The sequence below is a fragment of the Netta rufina genome, assembly GCF_964035555.1.
Source record: "Netta rufina genome assembly, chromosome: 2".
Taxonomy (NCBI): domain Eukaryota; kingdom Metazoa; phylum Chordata; class Aves; order Anseriformes; family Anatidae; genus Netta; species Netta rufina.
Genome location: NC_140124.1, coordinates 45924472 through 45941059, shown reverse-complemented (window position 1 = coordinate 45941059; position 16588 = coordinate 45924472). Strand labels below are relative to the sequence as shown.

The window sequence follows — 16588 nt, the reverse complement described above, 5'->3', positions numbered from 1 at the left end:
TCAACAAACTGACCTGCAGTGGTGTCGACGCACCATCCATGAGAACTCTCTCTGGCAGTCCAGGCAATGGTTAACCTCTGTGTCCCCCTGCCACCTTTGCTCTGCACTAAGCTTCTGCTGGAACTCGAGAGCATCTGATTTTTGCCACAAAGCATCCTTATCTCTACAGAGAGACAGTTAGAGAAATTAAAATAATACAAATTATCAGTGTTTACTGTTAGCCAACCTCAATTTGAATGTTGGTGAAAGCTTCATCACCAAAAATAGCTTTTCTTTAACTTCTGAAGAGCTTTCAGGAATAAAGATAGATCAAGAAACCTACTGAAATACATGGGAAGGGGGGGGAGAAAAATGCATGCCATGCAGAGAACTACACATTTTTGCAAACAAGACAGGTAATTAAAGAGATTATATTGGGTATTATATTTTTGACTGCATTAAAGAAATGCAGAATTTCAGCTGCTTATGAACCTGGCCATTATCTTCATCATCAAATCAGGAAAACAAGAGTGAAACATTTAGGCAGTACCCCTTAAAATCCTAAGCTAGGGTTTTAATTTCTGTTTCCTATTTATTTTGATGCCAACCTGATAAGTTCTATTAAGCGTTCTTCAAGGAACTGTTTTGTTCTTGTCAGGTCGTCCAGCTCAGCAAACAATTTCTGGTCACTGCTGTCTTTGTCTGCTGCCACCTTGCTGAGCTTCTCACTGTAATCCAGGGCCTGCTCTCTTGCTTCATCAGCTTCCTTTTGAGTCCTGATCAAATACAAAGGCAATTAAAAGTCTTTTTTAGTTCGTATCTATTCAAGTCCTCCCCATCGAATAAAGGGGTCCTCCATTTTATAAGCACGTAGTTTCAGTGAAATTGTTCTCAGTGTGCTTATTTTTTAAAGCCAGAATTTCCCCAGCTTTCTGCATCACTGACAGTGCACACAGATCTGTTATCCAGTGAAAACTGTTAGCAATCAGCAATTTCTAGGATGCCCTGCTTCTAGCAAAGCTTATGATGGCTTCCAAATTGGGAATAAAATTAGTGTTCTTTGAAGGTAAAATCATTAGAATCTGCAAGCTGAGCTAAACAGGCAGGGCCCTATAGCCACAGGTTGCCCAGTATTTGCAGGTTGTGCTCGGAAGGGCCATTTAACTCGTACTTGTCTGTAGCCTTCATGTTTACACAAGGGAAGCAAACCAGTTTCTCAGTATAGTCTTCTAACACAGACACAATTCAAAATTTGAAGGTTATGACAATTCAGTTCACTGTGCAGTCAGTGGAAAGAAGTGCCCCCAGAAAGGTTCACAGAATGTAGGTCACGGCTTGATGATATAGTAAGTTCAGTACTTAGTCCTAGCAATGGATCAAAACTGCTACTTGAACACAACACAATGGGTTGAGCTGGTCTTAACACTCAGTCAACTCAGCTGAATTCAAATATCTTGATGAGTTTTGTACTGACAGATTCCATCATAGATCAAGAATCACCAGTCTTCCCACAAAGACAGATGGTATCAGCATAAAAATATAAAAATACATAGGCTTTGGTTAACCCATCTGTGTGTCCAAGCTAAGATCTATTTTGGACTGCCAGATAATACACGACACACAGCACCAAAATTACAGACCTTGGAAACATAGCCTGTTAGATGCTTAAAACTGCTGAGAAACCTGCCAAAATAAGACATGCAGGATGTCGTCCCATTTAAATAATTCTTACTGTGTCCCTGAAACATCACGGACAGGAGAGAAAATAAACCATCAGAAAGTGCAAATTTACCAATCCTTATTAAAAAAAAAGGAACAATACTGGTATTTTAATTTTGTGACTAAGCTACAAGATAAAAGAAGTTTATGAAATGTCTTACAGTTTCATAAAGGAAGAGGGACAATGAATTTACGTCATTGGCTGAACTAGTGAAGTATTGAAACCTAAACCTTGCATTCATGTGTGCTGTATAATTTACATACTTCTTGTCTTAAATGTCAATAGTGTTCATGCACTATTTCCCCTATATAAACCCTGGGGTAAATGCTACTTCATATACCACAGCAATTTTCGGTATGCTTTGATTATCGGCCCTGCTTGGCTTTCAACTAACAATTTGTATAAAAGAACCCAAACTCCCACCTTTCCAAGAGCTCTCTCAGAGATGTCACCTCTTCTTCCTTCTGAAGCCGGGCAGATTCCGATTCAGACAGCTGCTCTCTTACTTCATCCAGTTTTCTAGACAAACTTGTGTTCTCAGCCTAGAGAAATATTTTACTTTTTTTACTTACATGTAAAAACAACATTTTGCAAAGCATTGGACAAATACCAAGACAACTAAACAATGCTTTAAAGGAGTCAGTTAAAGCCATACCATCAATTAAGATATTATTGTATAAGCAGACACTAACTATTGGTATACTAGTGATTGATTACTTCTGTCACATCGAATAAGGGATAAACTTGAAAGTAAGACTGTATTAAGCACAGCCTGTAATTCTTATTATTCTGTCATTTAAACTTTTGTCTCTGTATTAAGGAAAATCTCTCAAAGATAATGGTAAAAGAATAACCCCTTACTCATTTTTTTTACCACCTAAAAGTTTCAAAAGAGAAGAAATAAAAATGAGGAAAATGCTTAGTTTTTGTCCTCTTCATATACGGAACATTAAAGACAATTGAAACAAAAACTTCCTTCTCAGCTAGCCTCTGCAGACCAATCTGCCAAACTGAGTACTCAAGGCACTCGAGCCTCTGAAGTTTCATGTACATTTGCTAGCAGGCAGGGCCAGGTTCAATAACCTTAACTTTCTTTTTTCCTGATCCCTTACTCACACCTCAGTACAACCCTCCTAACTCAACTATTAGATAAATTCATTACAAAAATCCTGTGTTTTTTTTTTTTTCTTTTTTTTTTTTTTTTCCAGATAGGTTGTTTCTCAGCAATATCAGTTCTCTGATTCAGTGACCCTGGCAACCTGAAAATAGCTGGATCCAAATGTGTGGCCATGTGGAGTGGGCCTGCAGAGCGTAAAACAAACACCTTTAAAACCTGTACCCCCCCATTTAAGAAATGTATACATATCCAGGTCTTGGATGAAACCTGACTAATTTTAAGAGCAGGACAAGTCCAAAGTGCTTTTGATAATCTCTGTTTCAGTGGCTAACTTTAGGCTGCCAAGTATTTTTGCTGCAGCATCTGTATTTGTTCAAGGGCATTCTTAGACTCACAGCCATTCATCAGAAATGCTGCCTTCCTTCCCCCTTACAACAAACGCTAATGCCAGCAGGCACAAACACCTCTGCCTTTTAACCAGATCGAGCACCTACTTGTAAATCTGCAATCTCTTCCTCCGCAGCATGCTGTTGTCGCTTCTGCTCCTCAAGTTGCTCTCTTACTTTCTCACATTCTTCACTGGCAGCCTAGCAAAAAGATCGAGCCAGAAGTTAGCATTCCTCTAGCTGCCCCCATTTCACCTACAAAATTCCCAGTCATGAATCATGCGTGCTCTTAATGCCATGCAAGGGATAAATGCAGCACCACCGTCAGGCTCGTGACAGACAGCTAGAGACACCTAACTCATAGTTTCAAGAATCCTCTGAGGTTGCAGACTAGCTGTGATTTACTGTTACTTGCTATGGGTATTACAGCTGTCAACAAAAAGAAAGCTCAGTTTGCTTTCTCTCAAAAGAGAGGGAGAGCTTAAATTATCCTGAAGTTTAAGAAGTATTTATGGAAGGAAAACATAAATAAACGCACACTATTTCTTCAAACTCATGGAGATTTCTGGCCACCACCAGTGTCACAGACCTCTGATTAGTTGCCATTCTTAGATGCCATCTCTGAATGGCAGAAGAAGAATAAAATACTTAGTGTTTAGGCAGACATTTCACATATACAGGGTTGACTCATGTTTTTATGGAAGCGAAACTTTGGTCTTCTTGGCTGCAGCCTCGAGCAGCTGAACACAAAAGCACATGAGGGAATTATTTGTAATAGTATCCGATGTCAGTCTTTGTTTCATCAAAATCAGTTTTCAGGGGAAGCAGCATCAGTTTTCAGGAGAAGCAGCCTTAAGGGTGTAGGGAGCACTGTTCCTACCAAAAATAAAATAAATATGTGTATATATATATAATCACAACTGTAACCTAAGGGAACAGTTAAAGAAGACACCACCTTCAGTGCCAATGTAAGAAATCATCACCTGCTCCAGTACTGGCTGGCTTTTCCACATCACATGGCCAGTGTGCTTATAGGGCCACATTATACATCTCCAAAAATCTCCAGAGTTATTTTACCTCGAATCAGCCTAACTCATGAATGTAGAAGCATTTTTAGATTTCCAAGCTTAGGCTAGCTGCATACGAGTCTCAGAGCCCGACCAATGCAAACCTTAGGATTTCACCCAATGATTTTTGCAGCAGATGGTAAAGCGGGGGGAAGTCCTGCACAGTTCCTTCAGCTGTAGCAAGCACGTTAATTTACCTTGAATTTTGTCTGATAACTTAGAATTTCTGTGCTCATTTGAAATTTCATTGTAGACAGCTCTTCTTGGCTGGTCTCCTGGAAGCTCTGTGCTTGTTTCTTTGCTGTCTCCAGCTGTGTTTGCAGACTTGGGACAGCTGCGGCATGTGTCTGAGCCTCCTCTAGTTTCTCTTGCAGGCTCTTGTTCTCCTGTCTGAGATCAGAGATGTCATGCTTCAGCCTCTCCTGTTGTGCTGCTGCCTGTTCTTCCAGTTCTTTGAGCCTCTTTGTGGCCTCGGCTAATTGCTCTTCTGCAAGCACCTTTTCAGAGGTCAAGGCACAAATCTGAATACCGAGTTCAGCCATATCTGTGTTGGTCCTGTGGAGGAGATCTTTGTTTTCTTCATTTTCCATTCTAGCAACGTCCAAGTACTGCTTAACCTTGAAGAGCTCTTCCTGCAGGTTCAGCAAATTACTCTCCAGCTCAGCTTTTTGATGGGCTACTGTCTCCTGCTCTTTTTTCAGTACTTCTTCTCTTTCTTTGCTTTGCATCAATTCTTGCACGTGGTTTCTGTTGAGGGATTCAGTTTGCTCTTTCAGCTGCTGGACAAGCACTTTCTGCTCCCCTAAGCTGGTCTTGGTGATCGCCAGCTCACTTTTCACCTGCTCTCTCTCATCAGTGGTCTGTTGAAGCTTGACTCGCAGGTCAAGGACTTCTGCTTGCAGCCTAGACACCTCATCTCGGTTGACCTGCAGCTGCTCTTCGCTTATGATCAGCCTGGAGGCCAGCTCTTTTGCCTCCTTCTCCTGAGAAGCTGCCTGCTGCAGTTGGTGTTTTTCCACTGACTCCTTTTCTGAGGTGAGGGATTCAATAAGCTTTGTCTGTTGGAGGCATGTATTTTCAGCGCTGAGTTTTTCTACCTCGAGAGTCTCTGCTTTCTGCCTATGTCTTTCAGCTTCTGCTCTTAGCTGCTCACACTGGTTCTTCATGCCTTGCAGTTCTACTTCCCTCTCTGTGAGCTGTGACTGGAGTGACTCTTGGCATTCCTTCAAGGTGCCTAAGCTTTTTTCCATTTGTAAACCGTGTTGTTTGGCACTCTTCAGCTCTCCTTCAAGTAAGGCATAAGACTCCTTGGTGGTCTCTTCCCTTTCCTTGAGTTCTTTATAGTCTGAGTGCAGAGCCTCTAATCTCTCCTCCAGAATTTGGCTTTGTCTCCTGGCATTCTGCAAGTCTTCATCCAGCTGTTGGTTCTGGTTCCGGAGCTTCTTTTCTTTTTCATCGACTGACACTAGGGCATCGTCAATCTCACTCTGAAGCTGTTTCTCAGAGGCTCTTAGCCTGGCCACCTCAGCTTCCAGGGATGCTTTAGAGGCTTCCATATTTTTCAGCTTCCCTTCCATCTTCTCCTTGGACTGCTGCAAATCTGCATTTTCGGCTTTCAGCTTCCTACTCTCCTCACCCATTTCATTCACTGCCAAGTTTTGCTGTTCCATCTGCTCCTCCAGCTCCTTGACTTTCTGGCTGAGATGCTCTTTCTCAGACAAGAGTTTCTGCTTTTCCTCCTCAAGGCTACACACAGACTGACTCACCTTTGTTAAGCGACTCTCCTGTAGTTCAAGTTGTTCTGCCTGTGACCGGGTTTCCTCCTTCAGCGCTCCTTCCCTCTTACCATACTCCTCCTCAAGTTTCTCTTTTTCCTTCCTTTCCTCCTCAAGATTTTTTTCCAGTGACCCCACCTGAGCCAGCGACCCCATTACCTGGGTCTGCAGCTCAGCCATCTCCTTTCCTTTCAGGGTCAGGGCCTTCTGAAGTGCATCCACTTCCTTCGCCATGGTTTCCAGGCTCCCTAGCAGCCTTTCACTCTCTTCTTTAGAGTCAGCAGCGAGGCGATTGTATCTGGACTCCAGCTCCCTCTGTGCCTCTTCTTTCAGCTGTAACTCTTCTCTTGCAGCTTTTAGCTGAGATGCATGTTCATCACTGAGTTTTTGCATATCTGCCTTTTCCTTTTCTGTCTGCTGAAGCTTCTCTAGCAATGCTTGCATCTGTAGGGCAGAGTCACATTGGGCTGTGGCTTGCTGTCCTTTTTCCTCCAAGGCAGCATCAACTTTTGCAAGGAGGTCAAGATTCTTCTGTTCTGTGAAACTCAGCTTTGCTTTAAGCTCATCGATGCAAAGCTCCTTCATACTAACTAAAGCCCTAGAGGCCTCCAACTCCCGATTCATCTCCTGCAGCTTTGAGGCACAGTCCTCCTTGCTGTTTGCCAGCTGCTCCAGCTTTGTCGAATATTCCTTCTGCTGCTCCACGGCATTCAGTTCCAGTGAATGCAGGCACTTCTGCAGGTCATGAACAGTGCTCTGAGTGGAGTGTGAGACCTCACACTGCTTCTGTAACTCTGTGATCATCTTTGACAGCCGGGAGTTCTCCTCGCTGTAGTTATTGTTCTTCTCCTTTTCCAGCTGTACTTGTTCTTTGTGAAAACTGACAGCTGCCTGGAGCTCCTGGTTTTCCATTTCCAACTGCTGAATACGACCCTGAAGTTCTCTCTGCCTCAGTTCAGCCTGGTCAAGTTCTACACGCATCTCTTCAAAGCCCTCAAGGTGTTCAACATTTATTGAGTTATTTGCATCAGGGCTGGAGGGAAACTCTTGAGCCTAGATGAACAGAAAGGGAAAAGAGAGTTGGAAAACTGAAGAAGAGCTGCATTTTTCAAGGAAAAAGACTCAAAAGTTTCAGAAATTAGGGTAGCTTTCCTTTGTTATTGGTTACTGGTGATACTAATAATAACAATGAGGAGACACTACCAGGATTAAAAAATGTAACTGAGAATTTGAGTTTTTAATATCCTCCTTGACTAATGAATTTATAGACGTTTTTATAATGCACAGCACCTTAACATCTTAACACTTAAATTTTTAAATTAATCATATTTGTTGGTATAAATAAGTCTGTGATGAGGACCTAACTCAGCGAAAAATGTACATCTACCGGCTCAACAAGGAATTAAACATGCATTTAAATGCCATGTTCACATGAGAGCAAATTCAGGTTGTTAACGCACAGTGACTTTGTGTGTTGGGTTCATACCACTAAAAGACATCAACTTATAGGAAAAGGGGCATGTTTTCACAAAAGATAAATGAAAATATGCCTATCTGTAGGCAACTTTCTGCATATATATATATTTTTTTTTTTTTCCTCTACAAGACTTGTGTGCAGTTGAACCAGCTGCAGGAAAATTCCCTTTCCGTTTAATCGATTCTTTTTGTAGCTTACCATTATAGGAATCAGAACCATCATAAAACTTCTAAGCTCTTTGGAACTATGCCATTAATTAAAGATCTCCTGTGCCACACAAACATTTATGTGCAATTTGCTTACCTGCAAGTAATTGCTCACTAAACTGCTCATGCTGGAACTGCGACTTGGGGGCTTCCATAAATATGCTGAAGACCCAAGCGAGGACAACGTCCTCCTGTTGATCACATGGTGAAACAATACGTAAGAGAGGACTAAGCACACACAGACATGTCTTTCTACTCCTACATGTGAGATTTGCCTAGTTATAACTACCACATACAAAAAGACATAACTGTGAGTGGTGTGTGGGCCAACAACTGCTGAAGTTGACGAAAAAGAAAATAGGGGTATCAAAGGCACTTACAAAGGATTATGGGGTTGGTAGCCATGATTTCCCAAATCCTCATGAACCAATGCAATTTATCTTTACAAAACTAGCTTTACTGCTACATGGTGGGTGCTCAACCAGGTGGTGGCAGCATGCAGCCCTGGAAAACTCCCACTGATGGACCTGGATCTAGTTCAGACTTAGAAGATTTTGTTCTTCCATGCTTTGAGGTGGGAGCAGGCCTTCTGTAGCGACTGCACAATGTCATCTACACCACTGCTGCAAGTGAAGCAGAATCCTTGGCCATTCAGTCACTAGGAGCCTTAGCTCTTGAAACAGAAGGAGCTAAGAACATCTCTTCCTGTGTCTGTGAAGACGGCTATAGCTTGGGATTTGGGCCTAAACTGCAGTTACTGGAAGGACTCCCTTACAGACTAATAAAATAGGTAAATATTTTATGCAACAAAGTGTTGCTGTCTTACCTGGCAAATGCTGGCCAAGCAGCATCTAAATCATAGCCTCGTGATGCCAAGTCGAACTGAACATCAGTGAGCTCATAGAGCTGACCCACAATGTCAGAACTCATTTTGGAATTCAGAAATGGACTTCTTGCATAGTACCAGTCACTTGAAAACCAAAAAAAATAAAGTAGTATTCATTCATAAGTAAAAAAAATAAAACCATCATTATTCACTCTTTCCCAGAAAAATTATAACACACTATATTAAATGTAAACTGAAAACAAAAAAACACCCTATCCCTCTAATGTGAATGAAACATAACAGATTCAGTGAAGCCCATAAAGATATCCTTGAAGGAGTCCCTGCACAAAACATTTTTTGCTGTAGTGCTTGGGAAAAAACACTGATAAGACAAAATATTTTCTGTACACTGGATAATCACACAGTAAATACAAAAAGCACACACATAATATGTCAATAATGGACAGACAGCAGCAAGTTAAATACATGGTGCCTATAGCTGGCTTTTTTTAAAAAAAAAAAAAAAAAAAAAAGGACCTTGGATGGACCTTGCTAGTGTCCTTCCAATTAACTGATGAACTTAATGAACTGTCTTTGGTGTTCCTTGGCCAGGGGCAAGCTTCTCCTCTGAGTAACAATCCACGTATATATGCAAATGTTTGTACAAACACAACCGAGTCCTCCCTTATGACCTTATGACACACAGCACAGATCAAACCCCTGCACTTCAATGCTTATAACAATGTAACCTTCAAACCCACACACAGAAGCATCATCACCACCCACTTCACACACGTTCAGCTCTAACAACTTCCAACATTTACCAGCCTAAGGTAAGTATGAACCTGTGACCCAGGCCAAAAGGTCTGTTATCCTCTGTATCCTATTACCAGCCCTCTAAGCCAACCCTTTGGAAGGGTTTCAATTTCTTTCAATAGCTACTGGGTCATGTTGCTTGCTCATACTGAGCAACCACCTATTAGTTAAGGAGGTACTTTGCTGTTCACCTGGTCACCTTGGTGTTCATAAAACATTGCTGCAAGGTGTCTGCTAGCCTTTGGTGAACCAGAGAGTAACGCAGAAATGCTCTTCCTTTCCCAAGAGATGTTCGTAGCTGGAACAGAGAAAAAAAAATATTTAAATATTGCTTGTAATCATGTAGGGAGGCTTGACCAGTACAGTCTATACACCTACACAAAAAACAAACCAAAATAAAACAAACAAAAAACCGCACACAATATGCCACTAGCTATAGAGGAAGTAATAAGAACTGCCACTGAAAGACACCTTCCCCCAGTACCGTTGTTGGGAGGTGGTTTTTTTTTTTTTCGAATGACAAATCTATTTCTTTAGCTGGCTGTTGTCCACTTTAAAATGTAAAAGGCATCACGAGATCAATAAATATTCTCACGTGTTGACTCCAGGAGTACATACTCTGTTAAGGGCAATTCCCAATATAAGGCAAAATCTCAGTGTGCCCAGGAAAGCCAGAACTGACTGATTAAGTAATTTAATGTATGGCCACAGCTGTAAGAACATTAGGGCTAATCTAGTCATAGAACAAAGATGTACACGTATACATATCTACATCTCCCAAGAAACAATAGCCCCAAAATACACAAAAAGCCTTTCTTAATACTTAGCTATTAAGTTGGTAAAATCTAGATCTTACTTCAGATCAAGAGTAGCTGTATTTAGTGAACCCTTAGGAATTGTCCAAAATGAAAACAAACAAAAAAAAACACCAGAAGCCACTGAACTAACCCTATTCTTATTCCCATTGGTTTATCAATATAAACAGCAATTCCTCTTTTATGCATGGAGATACTAGAACAAATTACATGGCAAGAGAAGAAAAGGAAAATATTTACATATATACAGCTACCAGCAGCCAAGGAGTATTCAATTAGGAAGCAAAACCATGCCACGTCCTGCCAGAGCCCTGCCAGAGTTCAGCAAGTCAGTGTCTGGTACTGTCAGTGTTTCTATGCTGACTGCAAACACTGCAGCTGATGTAGTAGTGCACAGAATGTATGGCTGCAAAGATTGGGAAGGCTGTGTTTCCAAAACAAATCACCCTTTGAAAGAAAGGCAGACAACCAGAGCTCGCTGCTCACCTAATGCCATCAAGGACAATGCTCACTGTCTAATTAACAGCTGGCCCTTTCCCAGGGTACTCCTACTCCTGTTTGCTTCCTTGCTCTGCCTCTAGCATATCATGCACCCTAATAGTAGAAGGCAAAGCAGAAGAAGAGGAGGCAGTACGCTGTTAAATGTATGACCATTCTTAAAAAGCAACTGACATTACTCTTTCCTCCTTGTTCACTTTGATCTTTAGAATTCAACAAGTGTTATTCAGTGAATAAACAATTGTTATCTGGAAACCTTTGCATTTTATCCAGCCAGGTTCAAATACTGGCTGCTGATTTCCACCTGTAATGAAGGGGAACAACCAACATGTTTCTCTGCTATCTGTCGTTTCATTTCAGGACCTGAGCCTGCCATCTCAGTTAACATCTCAGAAGTGGTTGACCGATATTTTTCTTTGAGCTCATTTCCTAAACCACAAGCTTATACAGAAAGTAAAAAGAAGTCTTCCACAAGCTGATTTCTATGGCTGCACAGAAATTGAAAAAGGAAATATCCTTCTTCCAAACAATAATTTCTGATATCATGCAAACCATTAAATAGTCAGAGGTACTACAGAATAAAGAAAAAGCAGAACCTTTATATATGATAACATGAAGGTATTATCACAGGCAACTGAATGTTGAAGGCTACAGTACAGTCACCTTATAGAAAAGTCAGGTTAGCTACTGCTGCTGAGAGTTTCAGGGCCAGTTGCTTCAGTCACAAGACCTTTCCTGCAACTGCAGTCACTGCCCTAACTTCTCCAGTCTTCCTGGAAGTAGTGAAAAACAAAAGCCCAACTTCTATTGGTCCTCTTCCCAGTGATAAAACAAACCCAGACCTTCCTTGGCTTGTTCACTTTGGAACAGCAGAATTCAATGCTGCCTGAGCTACGAAGCGAGAGAGGGAGGGAATACAGAGACAGGCTCTGCTATAGTGTCATCGCTCTCCTTCAGATGACTCAAGACAACATTATCTGTAGCTGTTGCAGAGGAATTACTGAGAAAACTGGTAAATCTGCTGTAAATTGTAACTTGCTAATACAAGTCAGCATTGCTCATTGATAACAGAACTGAGTGTCAGGGCAACGCTGGTTGGCACCACCGCCTCTTTTACCCACAAGTAGAGTTCTCTTTAAATGCTTCTAAAGACTAAAGACAGGATCAGCACCGGAAGCTTCTCACAGCACTCGTTTCACCCACTGGTTCAGTTGAAGATGTAACATGGCTGTTACAAGATTAAGCTTTTATTACTGCATCTAATAAAAATAAAGCATTTTGTCCTGTTCATGTCAGCTTACCCAAGGGGCTAATGATAACCATCCTGAGCCACTACATCACGATTTTTGACATGATGGAACAAATTTGAGTAAGAAGATGAAAATCTACTCTCAGTTACTCCTCCCCAGCTCTACTGATTAGTTGAGAAAGTCTTAAGGTCAAACATGGTGGTTCTTTCCTCTTACACTTGGAGCAAGTCCTCTCTTAAGCTGTGCTTAAGATGCAGGCTCTACCATTGATATATTTTTTCTTTTCTTTTTAGAGAAAATGGAACTTATTTAATGAAAAGACATGGCAAAAAGATAAACAGGACCATTCATTTGTGTAAATGCTCTTCAAAACAAGCAACAGAGTATCCAATCCTATATAATTTGGTACCATACCAAAAAGATGTGTAACCTTGCATTTTTATACTTTATATGAGAACTAAAAAAAAAATTTCCAACATTTTTTGTTCTATGTTAAAACTAATATATTTTATTCTGGTTTCTCTGCTTTCTGAAAATACATACCAAAACACAATGCATGTACTCTGATGGTTAACTGATCTACTTACTTCTGTAATAGACTTGACAAAACGGATTCCATCGTTAGCTCCTTTTACTTTTGCCAGACAGTCGCAGAAATAATCCCAGTAGTCTTTTCTGTTCCCCAGCAATGTGCTTTTTTCTTTCTGGTCAAACTTAATCAAAGAAAACAGAAAGCAATGAGTAAAACTTAAATAGAAATATAGTTATGTCCATCTACTGTAGAGTTGTTCCTCTCCCACCACCATCTGCTTTCATGGCTCCTCATACATATTAGCCAACATTTTCACAAAGTGAAGAGATGTTGTACTGCACTGATGCAATTACTAAATTTAGTGATTACTAAATTACTAAATAACCAGCAATTACTAAAAATACTTTACAGACAGCAACAGACAATCATGTTGTTGGTTAAGTTAAAATACAGACATCCACTGAACACTGCTCAAATAAAGATGAGCAGCAGTTTTAGCAGCTGTTCAAGAGCAAGGAACTGACAGCCAGTTGCTGAGACTGCTTTAATCAAGTGTGGCAGTAACACAAATGCCCGTACCAGCACAGCCTGCTCTAGCTAAATCATACTCTGAGCAGTGATGCAGTCAGGGCAGCTGACTGCAGCTTGGAGCAATCAAATCTGAAAGGATCTCTTCAGCCTCTGCTGAAGCCTCGGCAACCCAATTAAAACTATCTTGACTAGATTAAGTCTAGTTTAGCATGTCGGTGCTGCTGTCAGTGGCATGATTACAGCATATGTAGACACAGACAATGCAAACTGAATTTCAGTTTGCCCAGCAGAGTCTCCTTTCACTTAAATTTTCAGGATGGCCAAAAAGCAGCATTCCAGATTCAAAACCAGCCTCCTGCACTAAGCTTTCTATACAACAAAGATCAATTTCCACAATGAAATTGCTAAAATTGCTGCAAATTACTCTTACTGTTATATTTGCACCATCAGCTGCTTACTAGCATTTATTTTGCATTAAGTTTTCATTACCATAGTTTATTCAGCATAATTTAGAAGGGTACATCTTCAAAATCAAGCTCAAATCTTTCAGATCAATAGAAAAATGCTTTACAATCTTCATTCAACCTGCCAGCACCACCTTTTGATTACAATTATTTACTTTCACTTGAAATATGTACAATGACCTGCACACATTTCAGTCCACTTACTGGAAAAAAAAAAGACTAAAACGGATACTTATGATTATTTGAGTTAAACTCCACATACTGAAGAGGCAATAACAGAAAACAAGGCCTAGCTTTGACAGTGGATGAAACACATCACTTTTTACCTGTAGAAGATACTCAAGCTTGTAGGAGAATTTTTGCAAGTTGACACTGTCATCTGTGATGGGCTCCCCTCCTTCTTTAAATTCTTTACTTAATTCAGTAACAGCATCTTTAAAACAAGACACCAAAATGATTAACTAATGCTAGAGATAACATAGGACTGAATTCATGAGCAACTCAGCAAATACATTTTCTGCTTGGACATTACGCATGTGTATTGAGTTTCCATCAATCAAATGTCTTAATCACAGTGCAGAAAACTTGTTGAAACGCTTGCAATTTAATACCTCCTATAACAAAAACCAGAGCTCAGGTTTCGTCAGTCTGCCATACTGAGTCATTATTTCTTCTTGAAAAGAACCTCCTCCAGACACGTATCAAAAAAGTGGTAACAGACAGTTGTTAGCTGGTTCTTCAGCAGAGGAAAGAGAAATATTTTTTTGACTGTCTCATGCACATTACGGTTTTCCTATTGCCACAGGACAAACAGAATTCTGATTAGAAAGGACAAAGCATGTAATCTGCTAAAGGGGATCAGTAAAACGGTAACAGTTGTTCAGTCAGCACATTTATCTTCTCCGTGCTTTATTCAGGAAGGTTCAGCTTGTGCTGCTTACAAAACACAAATGAGAAAATAATGTACATAAAAATAAGGATAAAACAACTCCTCTTACCTAAAACCTGCTCCCACAGAGGGTGAGCAAAACTCAAGTCAAAGCCAACTCTGCTGTGTCTGGCCACCAAAGCATGCATTTCTCAGCATCAGAAATTAATGATTTTGAATGAGCTTTCCACTGGGTTTTGTATTTCTTTCAGGTGCCTGAGTGAGCCTTAGCTCCCAGTCACGCTCGATCCCCTTTGCAAATTAGTATCTCTTCCTTTTAACAGGCACACAGATTTTCTTACCTACAGGAAGATCTAGATTCCTAGCTTTGGTGCATATTATACTTTACATTTAATAAATATGAAAAGGATAAATATCTGGATCTTGGTATAGGCAGCTGATTAGGACAGAGAAAGAGCAGAAAAATGGTTATGGATCTGCTGCCAGTTCTGCCTGCTGCAGAAGTGCAGAAAATGAAATTGTCTACTGCTGGTGGAGGACAAGTCAGATGCACAGAAAGCTTGTTCCACTGCAGCAAGAAGAGCAGATCCAATTGTCCAGCACTCTCCTTCTGGGTCTCCATTCCCAGTTTGGGTTATCTCATGTTTGTTTGTTTGTTTGTTTGTTTGTTTTCCTTCCCATATTAGGAGTAACTCAAAACAAGCTTTTCATCAAGGGATGGTCTAAATATCAGCCCTTCTCCTTCTCACAAGAAGTCTTATAACTGCATAGCTCTACTCATGCAAGCAAAGCCCTAACTCACATCACACAAAATAATAATTTTAATTTCACCCTTCAGACATTTTTTTTTTAATTGTAAGGCTTATTTGTAATAGTGCATGTTTAAATATGCAGGATTTCAGAATTTAGGAATCTGATTTTTTTTTTCACAAAGAAGTCACATCTATATTAGCAGATGGCACACCTTGAACTATGTTGTTAGAATTGCTGCACAGAAGTGTTATACAACTTGAAATACAGTTCCTACTCTCTGCTGCCTAAAGCAAGAAGGATGCAATCCAGGATATAGAACAAATCTGTCAGCATGCTACCTTGCAAGTCCCTGATAATCCGCTGCAGCTGGCTTTCACCACCAGTTGCTGCCATCTTGAAAACCAAAGTGGCTCCCCTTCTGGGCTGTTAACCTTTTCATCCATCTAGAGAACAACAGCAGAGTTCATATCCTCAATGACCACTGGGCTGATGAAGGTTATTCTTCTCTGTGACACTCGCAGCTCTGTAAAAGTCAAAAATAGAACACAACTCTTTATCATCTCAAATGAGCATAACAGAGGTGCTTCGGCATTTTAAGTCCTGGTTAGTAATGAATCCTCGCATTGCCAACTCTTTTCCAGAAACCTCCTTTCTGTTTCCTTCTACATTTCGCTCTCCATTTCAGTTATTTCTGTTTCCACCTCTCAGAACTACTGAGCAAACCCCAGAGGGCAGTTTTCCCTCGTTGGCGTTACGACACAGTTAGTCTCACAGTCCAGCTCGGGCTGGCATTTCACACAGCTCATCTCATGACCTGATGGAGGTTCTGATGACACGGGACTTTCCCTACGAAAACCCTCTGCCCGACCTTCCCTACAGCCTGCAGAGTAAAAAGATACAACATCACCATTTCAGGGAGACTTTCAAGGCACATCCTAGTCACAGCTCAAGGTGTCCAGAAGTGATACGTGCTTGATCCGCTGGCATTGGAGGATGTTTTTTTACTCGTAAGAGCTAGGAGAAGATTTAGCACTTGAGATTGGTTTTAGCATGAGAAACATCTTTCATCCCTCCTCAGAACCCCCTGTTCCCAGCACATGTAAGAGGATACCGCTTTATTTTAAGCTGTGACAGCGTTCCTGGCTGGGTAAATATACCTTGCACATCAGAACATCCACCTCCCCTGCTCAAAACAATGACGAGTAAGCTGTACCTAGCACTTGTGAAGAATTACTTATTCATAAACGAAAATAAATGAATTAAAGATCAACTACAAGCCTTAAGTGCTTTATTAACACAACCATGCCTGGTGATCCAAACTTCCAAACACTCATGGGTACAATAACTCAAAAAAGCCACACGGAAACTGCACAGGAAACTTTCCAAGCATCTGTCCTCAAAGGTCGTACCCAATTCTGCTGCAATGGCACAGCCAAATTTTCAAGCAAGCCTAACACCTGAAGTACTGGGCCTATAGACAATTTCCT

General features: G+C 40.8%; 1 protein-coding gene across 4 annotated transcripts in view; it reads right to left on the bottom strand.

The window, feature by feature from the left end:
- FYCO1 (FYVE and coiled-coil domain autophagy adaptor 1) overlaps positions 1-16588 on the bottom strand; it is a 48522-nt gene that overhangs the window by 23953 nt on the left and 7981 nt on the right. For 2 of the 4 annotated variants that reach the window (XM_084282018.1, XM_084282019.1), the window contains exons 2-12: positions 15440-15624; positions 13786-13892; positions 12520-12645; positions 9561-9667; positions 8554-8697; positions 7825-7918; positions 4467-7097; positions 3311-3403; positions 2123-2241; positions 588-755; positions 14-163 (exon numbers count right to left, since the gene is read on the bottom strand). In XM_084282018.1, coding sequence (XP_084138144.1) covers positions 14-163; positions 588-755; positions 2123-2241; positions 3311-3403; positions 4467-7097; positions 7825-7918; positions 8554-8697; positions 9561-9667; positions 12520-12645; positions 13786-13892; positions 15440-15494 — 3794 coding nt within the window. In that variant the 5' untranslated portion in view covers positions 15495-15624. Of the gene's footprint in view, positions 1-13; positions 164-587; positions 756-2122; positions 2242-3310; positions 3404-4466; positions 7098-7824; positions 7919-8553; positions 8698-9560; positions 9668-12519; positions 12646-13785; positions 13893-15439; positions 15826-16588 lie in introns of those variants that run through there. The other 2 variants (XM_084282020.1, XM_084282017.1) reach the window with 2 other exon arrangements.